We start from the raw sequence: 22,686 nt of genomic DNA, 5'->3' as shown, positions 1-22,686 counted from the left end.
GCAACAACAAGTTCAAGAGGAACATATGAGGCAAAATGAGAAAAAATCAAAGTTCTTAGATGGTTGTAGTGGATGAGGTGGTCATAATTAAGTACTGAAGGTATTTCAGCATTAAAACTGCATTAGCAATGAAATGGTTTCCAAAGCATCATATCAAGAGATAAGAGCTTGGATTATGGAACAGGCCTCACTGACTTTAGCCTATATTCCAACTTGGCTTTGGTGAAACAAACATCATAGTTTCTTTATCAATGTTTCTATCACACCCAATGGGAAAAGGCATCACTACCTTCTAAATTCTTAATTGAAGGAGTGTGGATGGGAAACTAATTATCAAGACATTAATATCAATAATTTCCGTTTTCATTATGTAAAGTTTAGTTGCAACAGTCACTACTACAGGTGTTAGAAGCAACAAAGTAAATAGATCCATGTGACCATAATAGAGTGCAGGGGTTCTTTAATAAACTGTGAGAAGCAATTTATAACAATGTATAAGTTAATCTGTGAACACCTAATATTGTTAGTTTTAAAGACCCTTCCAGCAGTGAAGATAGATTTTCAGGGTGTGAATATCACATTGTTAATATGGGTGTACTGTTAAGAGTCAGACTTCAGTTACTATAACTAAAGTAAAAAATTCCACATGTTGGAAATCTGAAACAGAAGCAGAAATATTCAACAGGCCAGACATCTGTGGAAAGAGAAACAGAGTCAATGTTTCACATCAATAATCCTTCAGAAATGAAACATTAGTTCCATTTCTCTCTCTCTCTACAATGCTACCTGGCCTGCTGAATATTTCCACCACGTTTTACTTCTGTTTCAGCACTTGTGTCTGGTTTTCTTCATTCCTTTTCCCAATTTCTCATGTAGTATGAGGTCTAAATTCCACTTCAGTTGAACCTTGAGGGCAACTTAACCCACATGCCAATTTACTTTCACATAGTTGAAGTTATTCTATTAATTTAATATTTCCAAGTTTCCAAATCAGTAAAATTAAGAACGATTTTAGTTATTTTTCCAGTAACTTCAGGGAACAATTTCTGGCAAATGATGGTTCAGTGTTTAGTCATTTTATCATAATAAATGTTACTATGCTCTAACATCCGGATGGCCCATTAATTTCAAATCCCAGCATAGCTGCTGGGAATACAATAGATAAATCTGGAATTAAATAGTAATCATGAAAAAACCTGGTTCACCAATACTTATTGGGAAAAGAAGTCTACTATTCACTTATATGTGACCCCCCCAGAGATAGTATTCTTACCTGCCCTCTGAAAAGGGTCATTCAGCCACCCAAGGCAGCAAAAAAAAGATGGCAAATTTATAAATTCGCGTTTATCCTCGATAATTAAAGAATTCTTTAAATTATCTTGCCTTACTTTAGAGCCCAGCAACCGCCTGAAGGGTGAACCACATATAGACAAGGAGGCGGAGCGACTGCTATGGCGTCATAATACTGCCCAGCCTGGGAGGTTCCAAGGCGCAGAGGGTTCGATTGCCCTGCAAGCTTCGGGTGGCCTTCCTGAGCTCGGATAAACTGGCCAGTTGCCGGCATTGCAAACCAAAGCAACATTTTAATATCAGCTGACGGAGAGATTTCAGGAGGGGCAATATTGGGCTTGTGTAAAATCTGGCAGTTCGACAGAAAGAAGGAGACATTTAAACTTGGCTGTGTTTGAACAGACGAGTTCAAATCCCTTGCCGTACTCTGGGCATTACCTACCGGATCCGGGTGCCTATGGAAAGCAGCCCCTTGGTGTGGCCCTTGAATGTCTTTGTGTCTGGTGTGATTAGGGAAAACGTCACGGTAAGAGTTCGCAACGCACTCTAGTGATTTTATTTATACGGGTGCAAAAGCAAGGTTTTTGACTCGGTGATTCAAGGCCTAATTGGATTTGGTATTGCCTTCTTTCCGATCATTCTGTGCTTTGTTTGTCTGGATTACTATTGCCAAGAACGACTTCTGCAACTGTGCAAGTGTATAGCATTTCTCCCAATAATTACATTTTGAATATTTTAAGAATGCAAATGACAAGGAAGCACTCCTTTCGGCATTGATATTCAGATGAAATTATAAAATAAATATCTCTTGAGAACACTTAACACATGGCCTCTCAATATATTCCTAAAAATGAACCAGTGTGAATGCCTTGTGTTCTTGAGCTTTATCTGGAGGAATAATAATTGTTAGTGGTATAAATGCAACCTTGAAATAAATTGTTATTGAATAAAAGTAAATATTTAAATTGCACTATTTTTGCATTTATTGTCTAAGCTTTCTAATTGTTTTGTATTGGTTTGACAGAACTGTAGCCAAGTCAAATAATTTCATCCACACTAGGATGGTGTGAAGGTGCTTTGCTTCCTTCTTGAGCAGATGCAGTCAGCTCTCCTCATGCTGAACTTACTCTGATGTTCAACAGCTACTTTATCAACAAGCAACCCACTGGGGGAACTCAATGGATTGAGCAGCATCTGTTTGCGGGGGGGGAGGTGTGGAGGAAGGGGGTAAGGAATTGTTGATGTTTTGGCTTGAAACCCTGCATCAAGACTAAGGGTGGAGAGGAAACATAGCCTGTATACAGACAGTTTAACTGCCCCCCCCTCCCTCTTTATACTGGCTATGTTCCCTCTCCATCCTTAGTCCTGATGCAAGGTTTCAGGAACATTGACAATTCCTCTCTCACCCCACCTAACCCCCCGACAGATGCTGCTTGATCCACTTGAGTTCCTCCAGCAGATTGGTTGTTGCTCCAGACTGCAGCATCTGCAGTCTCCTGTGTCTCCAGCTTCTATTTTAACACCACTCACTTCCTCTAAATCAAAGATGTAGTTACAGAGTAATGGGCATAGTTATGGGATCCCTGATGGGTTAAAGCAAGTATGTCTTTTTGTGGGATATGTGAAATTTATTTCACTAGTACTTGCTTCAATCTTACTCAGGCCCACTCTTTTACCTCATTCTTGGGTACATGACTGTTGGTGCTGCTTCCTACTCTTGTCCAGAACTCAAGTTTCATCAAGTTTGCTGCCAGTTACCACCCTGTTCTCACTTGCATATGGCTTTACAGTGCCAGCAACCTGGGTTCAAATCCAGCCATTGTCTGTAAGGAGTTTGTACGTTCTCCCAGTGACTGCGTGGGTTTCCTCTGGGTGCTCCGGTTTCCTCTCACGTTCTAAAAAAGACGTATGGGTTAGGAAGTTGTGGGCATGCTATGTTGGCGCCGGAAGCGTGGCGACACTTGCGGGCTGCCCCCAGAACACTACGCAAAAAGATGTGTTTCGATGTACAAGTGACTAATAAAGATATCTTATCATCTTAGAGGAAAAGTTAGTGACTAATATCCATTATAAGCCCGTGCATTCCTATAACTACACCTCCTCTAACCTTGCTTCCATGAGGCCTTCATTTCATTCTTCCAACTTCTTTGCCTACTGTGTCTAATTTCATGTCTACTGTGCTAATGAGTATTTCCACACTGCCGCCTCTGAGATATCTTCCTTTTCCCCTAACTCTGCCTTCCCTACTACTGTAGTTGACAGGACCCTCAAGCACATCTCTATTTCTGGCACTTGTATTCTCACCTTTTTTCCCCAATCAGAGTGGGTTGGGATTCCCTATATCCTTCTACCACACCAGCCTCCACGTTCAATGGATCATCTTCCTGTAATCTCTGCTCCCTTTCACAGGTTTAGTTACCTGCCAAAAAATTCCCCTCCCCTTCCTTTTAGCATTCCAAAGGGCCTGAACCCCCCCCCCCCCACTGACTCTCTGAATTGCTCTTCCATCTCCACCAACTTCTCCCCTCTGTCTTTGCATCTTCATACAAGTTTGATATCTTACAGTTCCCAGTTCTGATTTAAAAAGAATCATTGACCTGAACCATTAATGCTTTATCGCATTACACAGATGCTACCTGGCTGAGTATTTCTGGCATTTTTTGTTTTTCAAGTACTTAGCAGATCCAAGTTTGTTTTTGGCTTTTTGAAGAATGACCTTATCTGATGTGAAAACATTTTTTGTTGGGGTTCTTAATAGCTGCCAATAATGAGTATTCTCTTTTGGGGATTCCAGACAAATTGCAGTGCTTGTTCTCTGTATAACTTGGTACAAATTAGATCATACAGAGTATGCACCTTTCTGCATATGTGATGCAAATATTCAACCTTAAAAGAAATGAGTGGGGGAAAAAAGTGTGCTTCCATTCCAAACCTCATTAAATATGTACTGTCATTTGATAAGGTTTTATGAAGTTGTTCTATGATTTTGTTTAGCAAAGTACCGTTAAAAAAAATTTGAGCCCTAGTTGATGAAAATTTTGCAGACCATTTCAACTGGCTGCACTCTTATTCAAATTATAGAGGCTTTCCTCTAATCCTATTTTGGCCAACATCAGACTGAGAGCCATATACTGAAGTCAGTAGTCAGGTGTCCTTTGTCCCTGAGTTGAAAATAACTTGTTGAAGTCATTTTACTTGGCATTTCTGCATGTGATGCTAGTTGTATCTATTCTGCTGTGCAGCATGTTGCAGTAATGTTTTCGTAATACTATTACATAATAAATTAAGTGGCACCCTTCAACTAAGATTTTATGTGCTTAGTTTGAAAACCATTTTAAGAGGTAAGCTACTGCAGAAAATGCCAGTTGTTCTTCAATAGTTGGTGTAACTAGAATGGTTGAAAATATATATGACCCATCTACTCCAAGTAGAACTAATGTTGAAAAGTAAAACTGTTAGATCTAAATGATTTACACAAAAAACTGGTCCAAGTAAAATGGTTGATTTTTCAGCCTGCAATTTGTTTAGAGAACAGAAAAGGGAGGGGGAATAAGGGAACAATTGTGTGAAAAGAACTGATTTTTATTATTTTCTTACTTTCAGTATTGAGGTGAAATGGCTATGCTCTGCATCTACAAGTGCACGTTGTGCAGCCTGAGGAACCAAATACTGCAACAGAGAAGCCTGTCCACATATACATCTGTTTACAGAGTAAATGAAGATGATATCAAGGGAAAACTCGAGCAGCTCCGTGGTGGATCTGTTGATTTGCAGAAAGATCAAAATGGGATTGCCACCTTGATCATAAACCACCCCGAACGAATGAATGCATTTTCGGGTATGAAACTGTTATTTTCTGATGACGAGCACAAGCTGTTTCTCAGAAAATTGTTCTTGTTTCTTATTTATCTGGGGCGGAAGGTGGGGTGGGGCCTCAGTTCTTCCAGGTGAAGTATTGTATCAACATGTGAAGAAAAAATTTTGATGACCTACTGAATAGAGTTAAATAGAACATGAAATCCGAGTCCTATGGCTTAATGAGATGGATATTAATGGGCCAAAATGTACCAACCTCTGGCTGGCAGTTCAGGAGAGAACATAGATGGCATCCTTCTTGGTCAGCTAGTTTCTGACTTCTGTCCCTACACAGTAAAGTATGGAAATCAGAAATGAGGTTAAGGTTCTGACCTCTTCCTCTGCAGCTGGATCAAACAGTGTAAAGTGAGAGGCCATATGTGTTTCACATTCTTTCCCTTAACTTTACGTCAGAGCTGACTGGCTTAAATAGCACAATCCCATTCATTTGAATGGGGTCTCCAAATGTTTTCAAAGGTTAGGGCTTTGTTTATTTTTCTTTACATTACTTTAAGCTAATTAATTTCAGGTAATTTAAAGCATTTTAATTTTTTTTTACTTAAATCTATTTAAACTACTCTTGGTTGTCTCAGATTAGAAGGAACATTTAAAAATAACTAAAACAGCCTATAACAGCAATGAACTGTCACGTGATCTGGTCTGCTCTGCCTTGTGAGATGTCTTTGGCTTTTGGGTCTTGCATCATTCAGTCCAGCTGAGCTACGAAATGTAGGTACAACCATGGGGAAGGGGGGAGGCAGGGTTTGGGGTGCGAGGTGCGGGTTTATGATAATGAGTGTGCGTAGTGCACTTGATCAAGCACAATCCAACTTAACATCTGATGGGTAAATTCATTACATAGTTCCACTTTATTTACTGACTCTGCATAGGCAAATATAACAACCACAAACACTTCATATCTGTCTGCACACTTAGGCTTTCTCCCTTTGTTTCATTAATGAGCTTTTAAGAAACATAGTCAAAAACGTTATTGAATGTCACTGGGGTGAGAGTATTGTCAAACGTTCAAAATAATCTCTATATTTTAGAATTAAATTTGGCAGCAATGTCAATTTAATTGTATAATATCCTTTCCTTTCACTCCACCAGTTAAGCAGGTGTTGGTTAGATAAACTGCTATGAAAAATCAAACCAATTAGGTTAAATAGCTTAGATTTTGGAAGCTCAAGTAAAAGGAGAGCTTTATATCTCTCACAACAAGTAATGCTGATTTATTTCCAGAATTTTATGCTTCATGACACAAAGTTAACTAGTACCTTTGAATATTCAGATATGGATAAGTAGCTTGAGAGGACACATTTTACTGTGACATCCAAAACTGTGTTGCATCATTTACAAACTGTCAGTTAGTATAATGCTGAAGGCAATTGACTTAACAATACAATCTACATTTTGCTATATTCAAATCTAATTTGATGCAACTTTGACTTTTTTTTAAACATGCACGTCAGAGCTGCATGTTTCATAAAAGAATACAGAAAATGCTGCAAATATTCAGCATCTGTGAAGAGAGAAATAGAGTTAACGTTTCAGGTTGATGATCTTTTATCTTTTATTTTGTCAGAGAGCAGCACAGTTAGTTTGACAGTCCTGTAGTGCTTCTAGAAAATTTTAACTTTGAACCATGTAAGTCTACTGAGCCATATGTAAGCTACAAGGCCATGTACGTCTGTAAATAGAGTCAAAAAAAGTAAGTTTATAAACTTTGTTGGAAATTATATTTTTCAAAGTGTCAGACCACAAAATTTTCACCTTTGTTTTAATTTTAATAGAATCATAATTGAGTGCTTTTACATGGCTTTACAGGTTTGTTAATCTCTCGAGAAAGGAAGGTAACTTAGAGCAGATATTTGGTGTAGGACGGGACTGAATTTGTACTAATGTAAAATTAACATTGGTACATCAATGATTTGAAATGTTTTAATAAATTATTAAGTTTTCATAAGCAAACATATATTTTGTTAGTTGCATGATATCTTACTTTCTAAAATAATGGTTGCTAATTTGTTTGCAATGTTTCATGTGTATCACTGCAGTAATTTTAAGTAGTAGGAGTTTTTTATTGGCCGCTAAATAGTAGTTGTAATATTGGATGTGACATAAATAAGGAAATTTGAGGTGCGTGTAACAGGGATAGTACAGTAGGCATTTTAACCTACATTTTCACTGGCTAAGTTAAATTTGCTGTAACAAGACGCAAGATGATGTCATGGAATGTATATGAGATATTTTTCTGTATCAATATATTGAGGAACCAAGCAGGAAATAGGCTGTATTGGATTTCCTTTTGTGCAATGAAAGGTTAATACACATGTTGTTAAGAGGCCTTTGCCAAAGTGTGGCCAGATATGGCAGAATTTTACACTGAATTTGAAATTGATGGAGTTCAAAGTAAAACTAAGGTCTTAAATCTAAACAAAGAAAACTATGAAAGTGAGTCAGATGTAATTGATTGGGAGAATACATTGAAAGGTATAATAATGGATGGGCATTGATTGGCACTTAAGTAATGCGTAAGTTGCAAAAAGAAATTTCCTTGAAGGCATAAAAGTTCAAAAAGTAAAATGATTCATCCTTGGCTGTCAATAGAAATTACAAATACTTTTAAAGAAAGGAAGAGGCTTATAATGTTGCCAGAAATAGCAGTATTGGTGAGGTTTCCAAGCATTTTAGAACTCAACAAAGAAAGATCAAGAAATTGATAAAGAAAAGCAAGGTAGAATATGTGAGTAGACTGTAAGAACATTCCATAGGTAGATAGAAAGGAAAAGACTAGCAAGGGCAGCCAGAAATAGGAGATTTTATAAAGGGAATAAAGGTAGTTTACTTTGCATTTATCTTTATTGAAGAAGATACACAATACCTGCCAAATATATTAGAGAATCAAGGTACTGGTGAGAATGGGGAACTGTAGAATCAAGTATTAGTCAAAACAATATTAGAGAAGTTTTTGAGGTTGAAGGCTGATAAATCCCAAGGATCCACAACCAAGAGAGCTGAAAGGGTTGACTTTAGAGATCATAGATGCTCTGGTTACTACCTTCCAAAGTTCTACGTATTCTGAAATTGTTCTTGGATTGGAGGGTAGAAAATGTGACCTCACTATTTAAGCAAGGAGAGAGAGTGAGAGAAGATAGGGAACTGCTGACCTGTAAGCCGAATGTCAGTAGTAGGGAAAATGCTGGAATCTAAATTAATGTATTAAAACACCTGAAAGAGAATAATAAGATTGAGCAGAGTCAGTATGGAAATTCAAAGGGAAAAGGTATTTGACTTGTCTGTTGGAGTTATTTGTGGATGTGACTGGAATAGATAGGAAGGAACCTATGGATGTGGCGTATTGTATTTTCAGAAGACTTTTAATAAGGTCTCACAAAGAAGATTGGTCAACAAGGTTAGAGCACATAGAATCGGGGGTAATATACTGACATGTTGAGAATTGGTTATTGGACAGAAAGAAGAGTGGGAATAGACACATTGTTCTCACGTTGGCAGGCTGTGACTAGTAGGATACTGCAGAGATCATTGCTTGAGCCCCAACTACTCACAATCTATATCATTGATTTGGCTCGGGACCAAATGTGATATTTCCAACTTTGCTGATAATACTAAAGTTGGTGTAATTGTGAATGTGGTGGAGGATGTAAAGAAGCTTCAAGGGGTATGAACAAATCATGTGAATGGTCTGGAATGGCAGTTGGAACATAATGTGAGAAAATGTGGGATCATCCACTTCAGTGCAGGTAACTGAAAAACAGCATATTTGTCAAATTATGAGAGATTGTATGCTGTTGATATTCAAAGGGATCAGGATTTGCTTGTACACATGTACACAAGGTCAACTTGCAGGTACAGCAGGTGATCAGGAGGGCAAAATGTATGTTAGCCTATACTTTGAGAGAGTTTGAATACAGCTGCAAGGAAGTCTTATTGCAATTTGATGACACTGCACCTGGAGAATTATGTGTGGTTTTGGTCCCCTTAAGAAAGGGTATACTCACCATGTGTGAGTGCTTTAGAGATTCACTAGATTGATTACAGGGGTTGCAGGTTTGCTGTACAAGGAAAAGTTGAGTAGACTGGGACTGTGCTCCAGAGTTTAGAATGAGAGGACGTCTCATCAAAACTTCGAAAATTCTTAAAAGGCTTGATAGGCCAGACCTTTCCCCTAGCTGATGAGTTTAAGACCAGAGGACACAGCTTCAGAATAAAGGGTAAGCATTTAGGCCTCCAATGTTGAATGACCCAGTCCATTATGTACACAGTTACACTGTTGTCTTCTGGTAGCTTGGGTCGTCTTATTGTAAAGTTAGTTATAAAGTGGTAGAATTGACAGGAAAGTTTAAGTGTATTAATTGCTCTAACAGTCTAGTAGTTCTCAGTAGTTATATTTTTGACACAATTTTAATTTGTTCTGAAGAAGCTCTTTGTTTTCTTTTACAAGGGACAATGATGTTGGACTTCCGGGATAGGGTAGAAGAGCTGGAGCATTGGACTAATGGGAAAGGTCTTATTTTACGAGGTGCAAACAATACGTTTTGTTCTGGCTCTGATCTAAGAGCAGTAAAAGCAATATTAAACCCTGAGGTAAGTGAATGGCCATTCAAAGATTCATTATTAGTTCATTTCCAATTACTTATATGGGAGTGGGAAGAGAAAGATTGTAAAGAGTGTTCTGCCTATCCATAAGATCTCCCTCATTCTTGGCTGTCCAGGGAATTCAATGCTTCAGGATATGTTTCAAACACTTGTATAACTCAGTATAACATCATGAAGAGTAGTTACTCTGAGTTAAGTGTCATTATTCTGGTGATAGTTGCTAATACAAAAATACAGACTAGCATAATGATTAATGTATTTTTGTTGTAAATTTTGGTTGTATTTTTTCTATTTTCAAAAATATTGCTTTTTGAACAGTCTTGATATTTATAGACAAAAATACTCCCTCATCACTCTTGTAATCTTTCATAATGCAAAAGCAGGGAACTGGAAAGGATTTGGGCTAAAATATTTCCATTTTGATTCAAATATTTTATATTTTATACATATTCAGATCTGCATTCAGTTTAGAAGAATTAGCACAGATATTGCCTTACTAACTTTACTTGTATTTATTTGATATTTTAGTGAAATTATAAAAGAATGCTACAGGCAATGTAAGTAAATGTCAATAAAACTAGCAAAACTCTCACTGTTGTATCAATCAGGAATGAAAGCTTTTGCATTTTTCTTCCAGGATGGATTGAAGATGTGCATGTTCATGCAGAATACTTTGACAAGACTACTGAGGTACTAATATTATTAAAAAGTAGCACAATTGATAGAGTTTGGTTGATTTTTGGAATTCTGAGTTTAATGTTCCACAGATTATAGCTATTTTATTTAAATATATACTGTAGTACGAATGGGAATTCTTGAAGCTTTTTAATTAAACAAGTCAGTCTTTGAACCCTACTTTGGTTTAGTTCGTACAAATAAAATTGGTACATATCTAAATTCTATCACTAGATGTTGCTATTTCACAGCAAATGTTTTGTGCTAAGTCAATGTAAGCCAAAAGTTCTTGCACAAGTTCTTTGGAAGTTCTAAGAAGTTTTAATTTTCTAATGTCTGATTTTTTCAGTGTGTCAGCCAACTGTGTTTCTATTACTAGATTTTCTGTGTGTGCATGTAGAACTCAAATGTGAAATTCCTTGTTTTTTAAATTCCTTGACTGCCTCTCTCTCATAGGCTTCTCACCTAATTTAAATGCCTACCTTTCCAGTCATCCATATGCAATACAGTAAATATTCTGTCGACTTCCTGAATGTTTTTCTTTTAAGATGAGAGCAGGGACTATGATCTACAAAATCGTGTATAACAAAGGCTCAATTTAATTGAGAATTAACTTTAATTTGATTTTTCTGGCCCATCTTGTATTTTAGTAGTAATTTATCCTGCCATCTGAAGCAGAATATAAAGCAAAATTATTGCACTTTGGAAAGTGTTATTTTATGTGTTCAGTTGATTTTGGACACTGAATGGTTCAGAAGTCTGTTAACCTTTCTAACATTCCTAGTGCAGACTACCTCTGATCAGCGTTGCTTTAGTTCAAGGGAAGGCACTGGGAGGAGGAGCAGAAGTTGCTACAGCCTGTGATTTCAGGTAAGTGGCAAAAAATGTTATTCAATAATGCCCTCCATGAAGAATAAATAAAAAGCAACATGTATGTTTTCTCAAACCTGGGAGCATGGAGCATCAACTACCTTGGATAACTGAATACTCCTCCAATATTTTTATACATAACAGAAACATAAAAACAATCGCTATAGTTTATTCTGCTCAGTGAAAGCAAATTTCAAAAATCCTTTCAGGTTCTTTACTCTTGAACCAGAATATTAATGCCGTACTATTTGATGGAATTGTTTAATGAAAATTTTCATGGTTCCTGAGGTGAGAGATTTCAACTGTAAATTTAAATTTACAGGCTGGGGTTTTTTTCCTTGGAGCAAAATATGCACTTGAGAGAGAAAGAGTAAGGAAATGGGGCTGATGGGATTGCTCTATCAGAAATGGGCATAGACCCAATAGGCTGAAAAGCCTCCTTCTGCGCCATAACATTTCTATGATTTTTATAATATCCTTGCTGGTTTTGTGGTTGCAGCCAGTGGAGAGCAATGTGATATTGTCAATTGCTGATTGATTGTAGCAATCATTGTCAGAAAAGTGTAAAATATTAATGTTGAGATCTAGTAACTAGACAATTCTAGGTGATTTTTTTTGTTTTATACTGGGATCTTGTAAAAGATGCTGAGTTGACAGAATACTTTGAAATTAAAATATCATGAACATTTTCTGTAAACAAAAAAAAGGTGCCGTCTTGTTTATCAATTGTACAAATTTTCTATGTTGATCTTTATGATACATATTTTGGTTTAAGGAGTATGGGAAGAAAGCAGGATTGGATTTCTGAATTTGAATGATTAGCCAAAATCGTTCTGAATTGTGGAATATGCTTGAAGGGCTGAATGGCCTACTCCTGCTCCTATTTTTCATATTTTATGTCTCTATATTGTACAGTTAATTGAACTGCTGAAAACTTATTGGATGATTTTCATCATAGTTATTCCTATCATACCAATAATCCTCCTTTTATTCGTACTGGGATAAGTGGAAATGTTTTTAAATAAAAGTAAACAAATGGTGATGTTTGAATGGTTCCACTTGTCCCTCGACTTGCAAGACTGTTCAAACCCTAACACTGGAACATCCCAATTTTGTAATGTTGAAAAATATTTCACGACGCTTCATAGAAGCGCAGATAGCAATTTGGCTTAGTGTCAATCTTTGCCTAAGTACTTATCAGAATGAGAGGTATTGAGGAAGGTGACATGGATGAAAATGTTAAAGTTTAGAGGCCGTTATGCAGTGAAGGGAGTGGGTGTGCACAGGGGTTCAAATCTCTCGAAGTGTAGGGTTCTAAGGATTGTAGGAGTGGAAAAAGTTCAACATTGGGAAGAACAATGTCATAAAGGAGGGTGAACAGGAATATTAAATGAGGGATGTTGGTCAAATGCAAATGGAAGATACCACTATTGGGTAGAAGTTGGATCTTGCTGAATGTGTGCTACAATAGAGGCTGTACGTTGAACACTGCATTGGTTGCATTTGGAATTGTATTTTGGAAGTGGAATACAACATGCCATCATTGCTATGTAGTATAGTTAGCATAAGAATAAGGACATGTTTCTCCCCTAATGGCTTTTTTCTTTTCTGTTGTAACCCCATCTCGACAAGAACTTCTGTATGTGCTCCTCTGGCCACGCTACCTATTTGGTGCTTTGAGGAGAAGGTCAAGGGGAAATTTTAGGGTGGAGGTGCAGAGGAAAACATGCTTAAATGAAGTAAAGTTTTTTGTATTAACTCTAGGGGAAAAACTATTCATTGATTTTTATTTTTGGATTGTTTATTCTAAACTACATCAAGTATATCCAATATGAATTAGATGCAGTTGACTGTACAACAAGTTTTTTTTATTATGTATGCCAATTTGTGGCTTGGTTGGTTAAACCTTTGCTTGAGTCAGAAGGATGCAACTCAAGTCCTATTCCTGAAAGCTGAGCAGAAGTAAATCTAGGCTGAGGCTCCAGTGTAGTTCTGAGGATATGCTGCAGTGTCCCAGATCTCATTTTTTGGATGAAATATGAAACCAAGACTCTGACTGCTCTCTGAAGGTCAACAGCAAAGATCCCATTGACAAAAAAGAACTTCATTGGTTGTGAAGTGTTTAATGGCATTTGCGAAAGATGTTATATAACTGTACCTCAGAGGGCCATAGAGTCATACAGTGTGGAAATAGGCCCCTTGTTCTGACTCGTCCATGCTGACCTAGATGCCTATCCTCACTAATCCTATTTCCCTGCACTTGGCCCATTTCCCTCTATTCCTTTCCTATCGATTTACCAGTCCAAATGCTTTTTAAACACTGTTCTTATCCCTGCCTTTACCACCTCTTTTGGCAGCTTGTACAGTGGCATGCAAAAGTTTGGGCACCCCTGGTCAAAATTTCTGTTACTGTGAATAACTAAGTGAGTAAAAGATGACCTGATTTCCAAAAGGCATAAAGTTAAAGATGACACATTTCTTTAACATTTTAAGCAAGATTACTTTTTTATTTCCACCTTTTACAGTTTCAAAATAACAAAAAAGGAAAAGGGCCCAAAGCAGAAGTTTGGGCACCCTGCATGGTCAGTACTTAGTAACACCCCCTTTGGCAAGTATCACAGCTTGTAAACACTTTCTATAGTGGGATTTTCACCCATACTTCCTTGCAAAAGGCTTCTAGTTCTGAGATTCTTGGGCCGTCTTGCATGCACTGCTCTTTTGAGGTCTATCCACAGATTTTTGATGATGTTTAGGTCAGGGGACTGTGAGGGCCATGGCAAAGCTTTCAGCTTGTCCCTCTTGAGGTAGTCCATTGTGGATTTTGAGGTGTTTAGGATCGTTATCCTGTTGTAGAAGCCATCCTCTTTTCATCTTCAGCTTTTTGTTTTACAGACGGTGTGATGTTTGCTTCCAGAATTTGCTGGTATTTAATTGAATTCATTCTTCCCTCTACCAGTGAAATGTTCCCCGTGCCACTGGCTGCAACACAAGCCTAAAGCATGATCCATCCACCCCCGTGATTAACAGTTGGAGAGGTGTTCTTTTCATGAAATTCTGCACCTTTTTTTCTCCAAACATACCTTTGCTCATTGCAGCTAAAAAGTTCTATTTTAACTTCATCAGTCCACAGGACTTGTTTCCAAAATGCATCAGGCTTGTTTAGATGTTCCTTTGCAAACTTCTGACGCTGAATTTTGTGGTGAGGACGCAGGAAAGGTTTTCTTCTGATGGCTCTTCCATGAAGGTCATATTTGTGCAGGTGTCGCTGCACAGTAGAACAGTGCACCACCACTCCAGAGTCTGCTAAATCTTCCTGAAGGTCTTTTGCAGTCAAATGGGGGTCTTGATTTGCCTTTCTATAGCAATCCTACGAGCAGTTCTCTCGGAAAGTTTTCTTGGTCTTCCAGATCTCAGCTTGACCTCCACCGTTCCTGTTAACTGCCATTTCTTAATTACGTTACAAACTGAGGAAACGGCTACCTGAAAACGCTTTGCTATCTTCTTATAGCCTTCTCCTGCTTTGTGTGCATCATTGATTTTAATTTTCAGAGTGCTAGGCAGCTGCTTAGAGGAGCCCATGGCTGCTGATTGTTGGGACAAGGTTTGAGGAGTCAGGGTATTTATAAAGCTTTGAAATTTGCATCACCTGGCCTTTCCTAACGATGACTGTGAACAAGCCATAGCCCGAACAAGCTAATGAAGGTCTGAGGCCTTGGTAAAAGTTATCTGAGAGCTCAAATCTCTTGGGGTGCCCAAACTTTTGCATGGTGCTCCTTTTTTCACTCTAAAATTGTGCAAAACAAATTCACTAATCTTGCTTAAAATGTTGAAAAGAATGTTTGTTTCATCTTTAACTTTGACTTTTGGAGATCAGTTCATCTTCTACTCACTTAACTATTCACAGTAACAGAAGTTTTGACCAGGGGTGCCCAAACTTTTGCATACCACTGTACCATATACCTGCCACTCTGTGTGGGGAAAACTTGCCCCACATATTGCCTTTAAATATTTCCCCTCTCCCCTTAAACCTATGTCCTCTTCTACTCTTGGAAAAGAATCTCTTGTTTTCCTTCACTGATTAATTATTAAATTCATGGACATTTTTATGGTTTAAGAGAAAGATGAACATGGGGTAGAATTAGATGGGCAATCCATATTAACAACAAAAGCATTTGTGCACTTATCTATTTTAAACACTTTCTTTTTCTAGTTTGTTTAGGTTATCCAGATAGCTTTGTGTTTTTTGGTGGCAAGGAGATGACAGAAAATGACCAGGTGAAAAAGTTCACTGGTTTGTAAATTTTCACTGTTTATCACCAGTCAGTGAAAAGGTTCACCAGTAAGATGAACAGTTGTACATGCAAAACAGTGAGTAGTTTACGCTGCATAGAAGTCTTATTGATTTGTAACAAGCTAAATCTAGCGGTGAATTTGTTTATGCTTGTACCATAGTTAAGTAAATTCAGTTAATGAAAAACAAAATTGATCTTCCATTTAAGTCATTGCAGCTGGAAAAGTGTTTGCTTAGATCTAGGTAATGAATCTTGACACTAGAACTTGCAATAAAATTGTAAAACATCTGGAACTCATTAACTTACTTTATAATTATACAGCATTGCTGTTTATTATAATGTTGTGATATATCTTAATAGCACAGTGCAGATATAGGAACCAGCTTTCCAAACTTAGGAGAGTTGAACGTTTAGTTTGTTGATCATCTAGCAGTTTGGGGAAAAATGCATTACTGTTATTTTTAATTATATTTTTATAATTTTTTTGTTTAAAACTAACTACTAAATGGTGAATATTCATACAATATCTATCTGACCAGACAAAAACACTGAGCCATGTGGCTTCAATTGCACTGTTTCTAGTTGGTTACAGATCACCAATGTATTTTATCTGCTGATTACCTGATAATTGTAAAATAGATGTTAATGTAACTCATTTGCAGATAACTTCAGGAAAATAGCCAAAGTATTTTTTATAATATGCAAATATATATATTGCAACTCTCCTGGTGATCTTATTTGAGGTGATGACTATTTAGAAAATTGGAAGTATGAAGTCACAAGCTGAATGCAGCCTTTTGATCAAAGTAGGAACTTATTAAATTTACAATCAACACAGAATTGAATAGTTGTGCAAATAACTTTGAATGAAATCTGTTCTAAATATATCACAGGTATAGTCATGTTTTTCTTCGTTTTATTCTTTCTCATTCTCCGGGAGAATTTTATTATTTTATCCTATTTAAGTTAATGGGTTCAAATGAAAACAACTTGAAATTAGCTAAAATTAACTTTCACTGGTAAAAATTCCCCTGTAGGTACGTTTCACTTGAAGCAATTGTTTTTAAAAAAACTCCACTATCTGTTTCTCACACATCAAAGCAGCAGGTGCTATCTCTATTCTTCCACCATCTTTTGAAGGCTTCATATTACTTTGTTGATTCCCAGAAGTTCCTTTTTAAATGTAGTCTTCAGGAAGTTTTGTGTCCTGTTCTTATCCAGTCACATATTTTTCCCCTTAGCAGTTCTTTGCAGGACCAAAATAATTAAAAGCACAAAAAAAAGATTAGTTGGCTCTTCAAGCCCACAACCAAAATGATATGCAACTGTAACATAACCTATCCATTCTTAACTCCTATTATGGCTTGTATTTATCAATATATTTCTTCAATATCAAAAAAGAGTTGTCTTTCTTGTATTCCTGGGTTGACCACAGGAAATACCTTAACTTCTGCAAAGTAATGCATTCGTGCTGTCCATGTACCCCTTATCCCATATTCCTCCGCCATACCCTGACACTAGCATCAAACATTTCAGAGAGAGGGTATTTGCAATAAATTGCTTTTGTTTTATACATGCTCCAGATTCATCTCTACATGAAGCTGTGGCTTAGTGCATGGCATTCGCAGGTTTAAATCAGAAAGTTGTGGGTTCAAGCCAGAGACTTCAGCATAAAAGTCCTGGCTGATTGTCATTCTGAGGGAATACTACACTCTCTTTCAGGTGCATCCTGCAACTAAAAGCTTGTCTCCTGACTTTCATCAATGTAAAAGGTCCTATGGTATTGTTAAAGAGCACAGGGGTTATTCCTAGTGTTGTAGTTAATGCTTATCCTTCAATCAGCATCATCTTATATTTTAAAAAAAGCATTATTTGTTCTTTATTATTATTGCTGTTGGTGCACAAAATCGGCTGCCACGTTTACTGACATAATGGGATGATTAGCTTTATTAAAATAATACTTCTGCCAAATGAATAATTTATTGTAATGTTTGTTCCTGCGTCAATGGTGCTAATGATGTACGGCTTACAGTCCTGTTTCATGTAGAAAAGCTTCCTATTATTCAAATCAGCAGGAAGGAGTTTCAGAAATTTAATATTAGAGTTAAATATTCTTTTCTTGCTTTTATTCTCTTGGTTACCCATCAGTTGTATGCACCAGTGACTCATGTTTTATATTTGCTTATTTTAACAGACTCATGACTTCAGGAAGTGAGATCCGCTTTGTTCACAAACTCATGGGATTGGTACCAGGATGGGGTGGAGCTACCAGGCTGATTAAACTGATTGGATATCGGAATGCTCTTAAGCTGTTGACCAGTGCCCAGCATGTGGATCCTGCAATGGGGCTGAATATTGGTTTGGTTGATGAAATTTTAGTATCCTCAGATGAGGAGAGTTCCCTTAAAGAGGCACACAATTGGCTGAATCAATACATCAAGGGATCTTCACAAGTTATTAGAGCCATTAAGAATGTTGTAGTTTCAGGGAGAGAACTGTCACAAGAAGAATCACTGAAAAATGAAAAGATTATATTTGGTACTCTGTGGGGCTCACCTGCTAATCTGAAAGCATTGGCTCAAGGAATCAAACACAAGTAGTGTTGGCAAATTAAACTATTGTTAATGTACTAATCTATCTGTTAGGTAAGCAGAGTTAGATTGCAGTGTATTGCTATTTTGCATTATCAAATGTTGAATGACATTTACCATTTTTCTCAACAACTGGGATTTGTGTAGTGCCTTCAACATTCTAAAACATTCCAAGGTGCTTCACAGGAATATTATCAAATAAAATTTAACCAAGCCCCATGAGCAGATATGAAGGCGTATGACCATCCAGGAGGAATACTTAGAAATTCTGATGCACACTAAAGAATCTGCTAAAGTGGGAAAGGTGTGTGGTGGTCAAGTTGTTTAACTGGGAGCTAGTGTAGGTGATGAATGAAGAGAACCTAGTAAAGGTTAGGATAGTAATTGGCATTTTAATTTTTTAAATAGACTTTATTTGCTCCCTATAGTACAAACAACAATCGAAATCTGCTATAAACCATAACTGCAATTTAAAATAATTAATTGCTTCTAAAATGCTCTTGGGTGTTCTGAGGGTGTGTAAGGCACTGTGTCAATGTAAGTTATTTACTTAATCCCTCAATCTAAATGTATAATAATCATAGAACATTTGTATAATACATTTCTTGTGGGTGATTTGTTCCATTGTGTCAACTTAGTCCCTTTATAACTTAGTTTTTGACAATAATAACCAATATTGTTATCATTTGTGATGTTATTTACTGCTCTTGGATTTGAAGCACAGCTCATCTGTTGGAAATTTTTAAAAAAAGGGACATTCTACATAGCTACACTGCATTCAATTACATACATCCTAGGAAAATACTTTGTGTGCAGTAGCGCAGAATGTTTTGCGTCGGTCTTTGAGATTGACAAGATGCAGGGAGTGCCAGCACTGACAAAAGATCATCAAGCTGAAATGATAACTTGTTTTTCTCCTCTCTCTACTCTGACTGAGATTTTCCACATCTGATTTTATTTCAGATTTCTAGAATCTGCAGTTTTTTAAAAATGTTTTCCAATACCTAAAAGGGCTTGGTAGATTAGATGCTGATAGTCTGTTACCCCACTTGGAAAATCTAGATCTTCAAGCCGTAGAATAAAGGTTTGGCCACTTTAGACTGAAAATGAGGTGAAATGTCTTCACTGAGAGTTGTGAATCTTTTTGATTATAGATTTTGGAGAGTGGTGAGATGGTGGGAACAAAGAGAATTGTGTGATGTGGGCAGTAGAACTGGAAACTGAGTTGGTGCCAGATATACCACGAGAATGTGCTGTAACAGGATAGAGTTGAAATTCATGTGGTCCTTAACTGTGCAACATCATAGTGGTAGAAGTTCATTGCACACAAATGGCAAATAAAGCAATACATGTTTTCATTCTCCAGACACTGTTTCGAATTACTAGCTGGGATGGATACTCTACTTGCTTCATGTGCTCCAACCACCCTGAGCTTCTACTAAGCTTTTAAACTCCCAAAAACTGATTTGCATGAGTGCTACAAAGATGACCCTTGATTATCTTTGCAGATCCTAACTTGTTACATGCCTGTTCCAAGGACACTAAGTTCTTTGTTGTCACTTTATCAATCACAAGCTGATAATGCCTGATTTAAAATGGTTGCAGAGATGCTGAGGTCTTGATGTGTTCCTGGCTGGCTCCGTTCTGTGTTGTTCTTCTCCCTTCTCCCTCTTCCATCATCCCGTCTTCTTTTGCACAGAGCCCATTTCTTCCATTTTCTTCCCCTTGATTAGGCTATAATGCTCATCAGGAAAGACTGAACATGTTGAGGTTGTGAAAAGATCTGTTAACAGTAGATGTAGAAAAAATGTTTCCTCACTGGGAAGAGTAAACAGAAGGACTGTAAATATAAGAATCAAATACAGAATTCAAGAGAAATTTGTTTTAATTTGGTGACCAGAACTGTACACAATAAGTGTGATCTGACTAAGATTTGGTACAAGTTTAGCATAACTTCATCGCTTTTAAAATTCTTTCATCAGAATAGATGAATAGTCATTGACTTGAAACATTAACTGTTTCTCTTCCCAGGGATGCTGTCAGACATGCTGAGTGTTTCTAGCATTTTCTTAAGAATGGTTTAAGAATCATGGAGCCATACGACATAAAAACAGACTTATGAGTTCATTGTATCCACGCCGACTAGTAGGGACCCATTCATGTCAGTTACATCTTTGAACACTATTTCCATAGCCTTCTACACCTTGGCAATTCAAGTCCTCATCTAGGCACTTCTTGAATGCTATCAGCAAGTCTGCTTCCATCACTCTTGGGCAGTGCAGTCCAGGTACTCACCACACTCTGGGTGGGGGGACAAAAGATCTCCTTCCAATCCCTTCTAACATCTCTTACATGCCCTAATTCTATGCCCTTTAGTTTTATCTACCTCTGATATGGGGGGAGGCCTCCTACAGTCCACCCTATCTATGCCACTTGTAATTTTATATACCTCAATCATCTTCCCCCTTGACCTCTTCTGCTCCAGGGAGAGCAGACCTAGCCTCTCTAGTCTCTTACAATTGAAACACTCCATCCCAGGCAACATCCTGGTGAATCTCCTCTGCACCCACTCCAGCACTGTCACATCTATATGGAGTATGTAGTACTTGAGGCAAATGGATTTTAAAGGAAGGTAAGGTAAACCTGACAGGAGTGTATAAGGTTCTGTTGACAGAGCAAGATGTGGAATCAGCTCACATTGGAACATTAACAATAAATACTATAATGTTGCAACAAATAAGATTTCCACAAAAGTAATTGAACGCATCTGCCAGTGTTACAAATCTTCACTGCACCTGGTAGAAATTTGAAGAGCACAAGGAAACTAAAATTAGAGATTGGAAAGAAGTCAACATGGTTAGAAAATTAATATCATACAATCTATGCATGAATTTCTGAGGAATTTAGCAAATAAAACTTAAGGGTAATGCAATAAGCTAGATCTACAAGTTTGACATCAATTTGCATGAAAATTAACTATTAATTAACAGCAGAATGTGCAACAATAGTGTAATAGGCAAACAGGATCTCTGTACAGTGATGATCCATCGTAATGATGGAATACTTGAGACATGGCATAGGAACAGTCCATTTGATCCAACTAGTCTATGCAAGTTTTTATGCTTCACCCCAGTCTTGTCATGTAGATCTATTCCCCTTGTCTTCTGTATGCTTGTCCAGCCTTCCCGTAATTATATCTCTACTAGTTGTGTCAACCACTCTCTTTTTGTCACAGGTTCCACATTCTCACCACTCAATAATTTAAAAAAAATTTCTGAACTCCTTAATGTATTTTTTGATGATTCTCTTAGTGATGGACTCGAGTTATGCTCTTTCCCACAAGTGAAAAGTCTTTCTATATCCATCTATTAAACCTTTTCCAAATTTTACATATTTCTCACGTCACCCTTGATCTGTCATTTCCCAAGTAAAATGAGGGATAATCTATTCATTCTTTCCTGATTTATATACTCTTGTATTTGTGGTTTTTATTGTCAAACCCTCCTTTGCACTGCTCCAGTCCCTTTTTACCTTGTACAGATCTAGTTGCAATATTATTACAAGATTACATATAGGTTTAGCATAACTTCCTTTTTAAATTCTTTTTAGAACTCACGTCCAGGAGGCTCTAATGAATAAGGCTGATTTTATCCATTTAACTTATGTAACTAACTATCCTCCACTGCAATTTCTGGATGAATTATATTTTTATTAGGAAATGTTACTTTCTTCACTTAGACTTTGTTTTCCGAGTAAATTAACTTTATTTGCTGTTATACCCCAACTCGTCATCAGCACTATTAGCCAATGGATGCATTCTCCTCCTTCATCTGACCAAAACATCTCATTTGTGTTGAACTTCATTTGTCCACTTATCAATGCTCTTATAAATGGCTGCAATCATCCCTGATATTGACTGTACCCACTCAATTTGGAAACATCTACAAAATTAGAAACAGTGTTTTGATTCCAGTCTGAATCAATATAAATGTGAACAACAGTGATTCCGGCATTGATCTTGTTGAACACCATTACGCATCTCCTTCCACTGTGAATAGCTGTCCTTCATCTTCACTTGCTGTCCTGAAGTCAGCTATAATCCATTCTGATGCTTGCTCCCTGACTCCATGTTCTCTGACCTTTTGAAAAAAAATTCTCAATTGACCAGTCTTTTTAAAATCTAGATAAATTGTATCTATGGGATCTCTGCTGATCAAACTCAGTGACTATCAGCTGTAGTGAAAAAGACTGGTTTGTGCACATAATTTATGCAACTTTATTATTTTATTAGTCACATGTACATTGAAACACACAGTGAAATGAGTCTTTTTGAGTTACTGAGAGTATGATGGGGGCAGCCTTTTTTTTGGGATGTTAGGTTTTTAATCAGGAAAAGTTCCCTGACTCCACATTCTCTGACCTTTTTCATTGAAAAAGATTCTCATAACTGACCAGTCTTTTTTAAAATCTAGATAAATTGTATCTATAGTTTC

General features: G+C 37.2%; 1 protein-coding gene across 2 annotated transcripts; it reads left to right on the top strand.

Moving 5' to 3' along the window:
• The first annotated feature begins 1,460 nt into the window (after window positions 1–1,460).
• On the top strand, window positions 1,461–19,741 carry echdc1 (enoyl CoA hydratase domain containing 1). 2 transcript variants are annotated; one of them, XM_052025066.1, is made up of 6 exons: window positions 1,461–1,816; window positions 4,894–5,128; window positions 9,611–9,753; window positions 10,403–10,455; window positions 11,230–11,310; window positions 17,797–19,741. In XM_052025066.1, exons 2-6 carry the CDS (start codon window positions 4,906–4,908, stop codon window positions 18,200–18,202), a joined length of 906 nt encoding a protein of 301 aa, XP_051881026.1. In that variant the 5' UTR covers window positions 1,461–1,816; window positions 4,894–4,905; the 3' UTR covers window positions 18,203–19,741. The 2 variants fall into 2 exon arrangements, with proteins under 2 accessions (XP_051881026.1, XP_051881027.1); XM_052025067.1 differs by lacking the exon at window positions 9,611–9,753 and having other exon boundaries at window positions 11,225–11,310.
• The last annotated feature ends 2,945 nt before the right edge of the window (window positions 19,742–22,686 follow it).

The sequence above is a fragment of the Pristis pectinata genome, chromosome 10 (genome assembly GCF_009764475.1).
Source record: "Pristis pectinata isolate sPriPec2 chromosome 10, sPriPec2.1.pri, whole genome shotgun sequence".
NCBI classification, from domain to species: domain Eukaryota; kingdom Metazoa; phylum Chordata; class Chondrichthyes; order Rhinopristiformes; family Pristidae; genus Pristis; species Pristis pectinata.
Note: the sequence above shows the minus strand (reverse complement) of the source record. Positions and strands in the feature narration are given on the sequence as shown.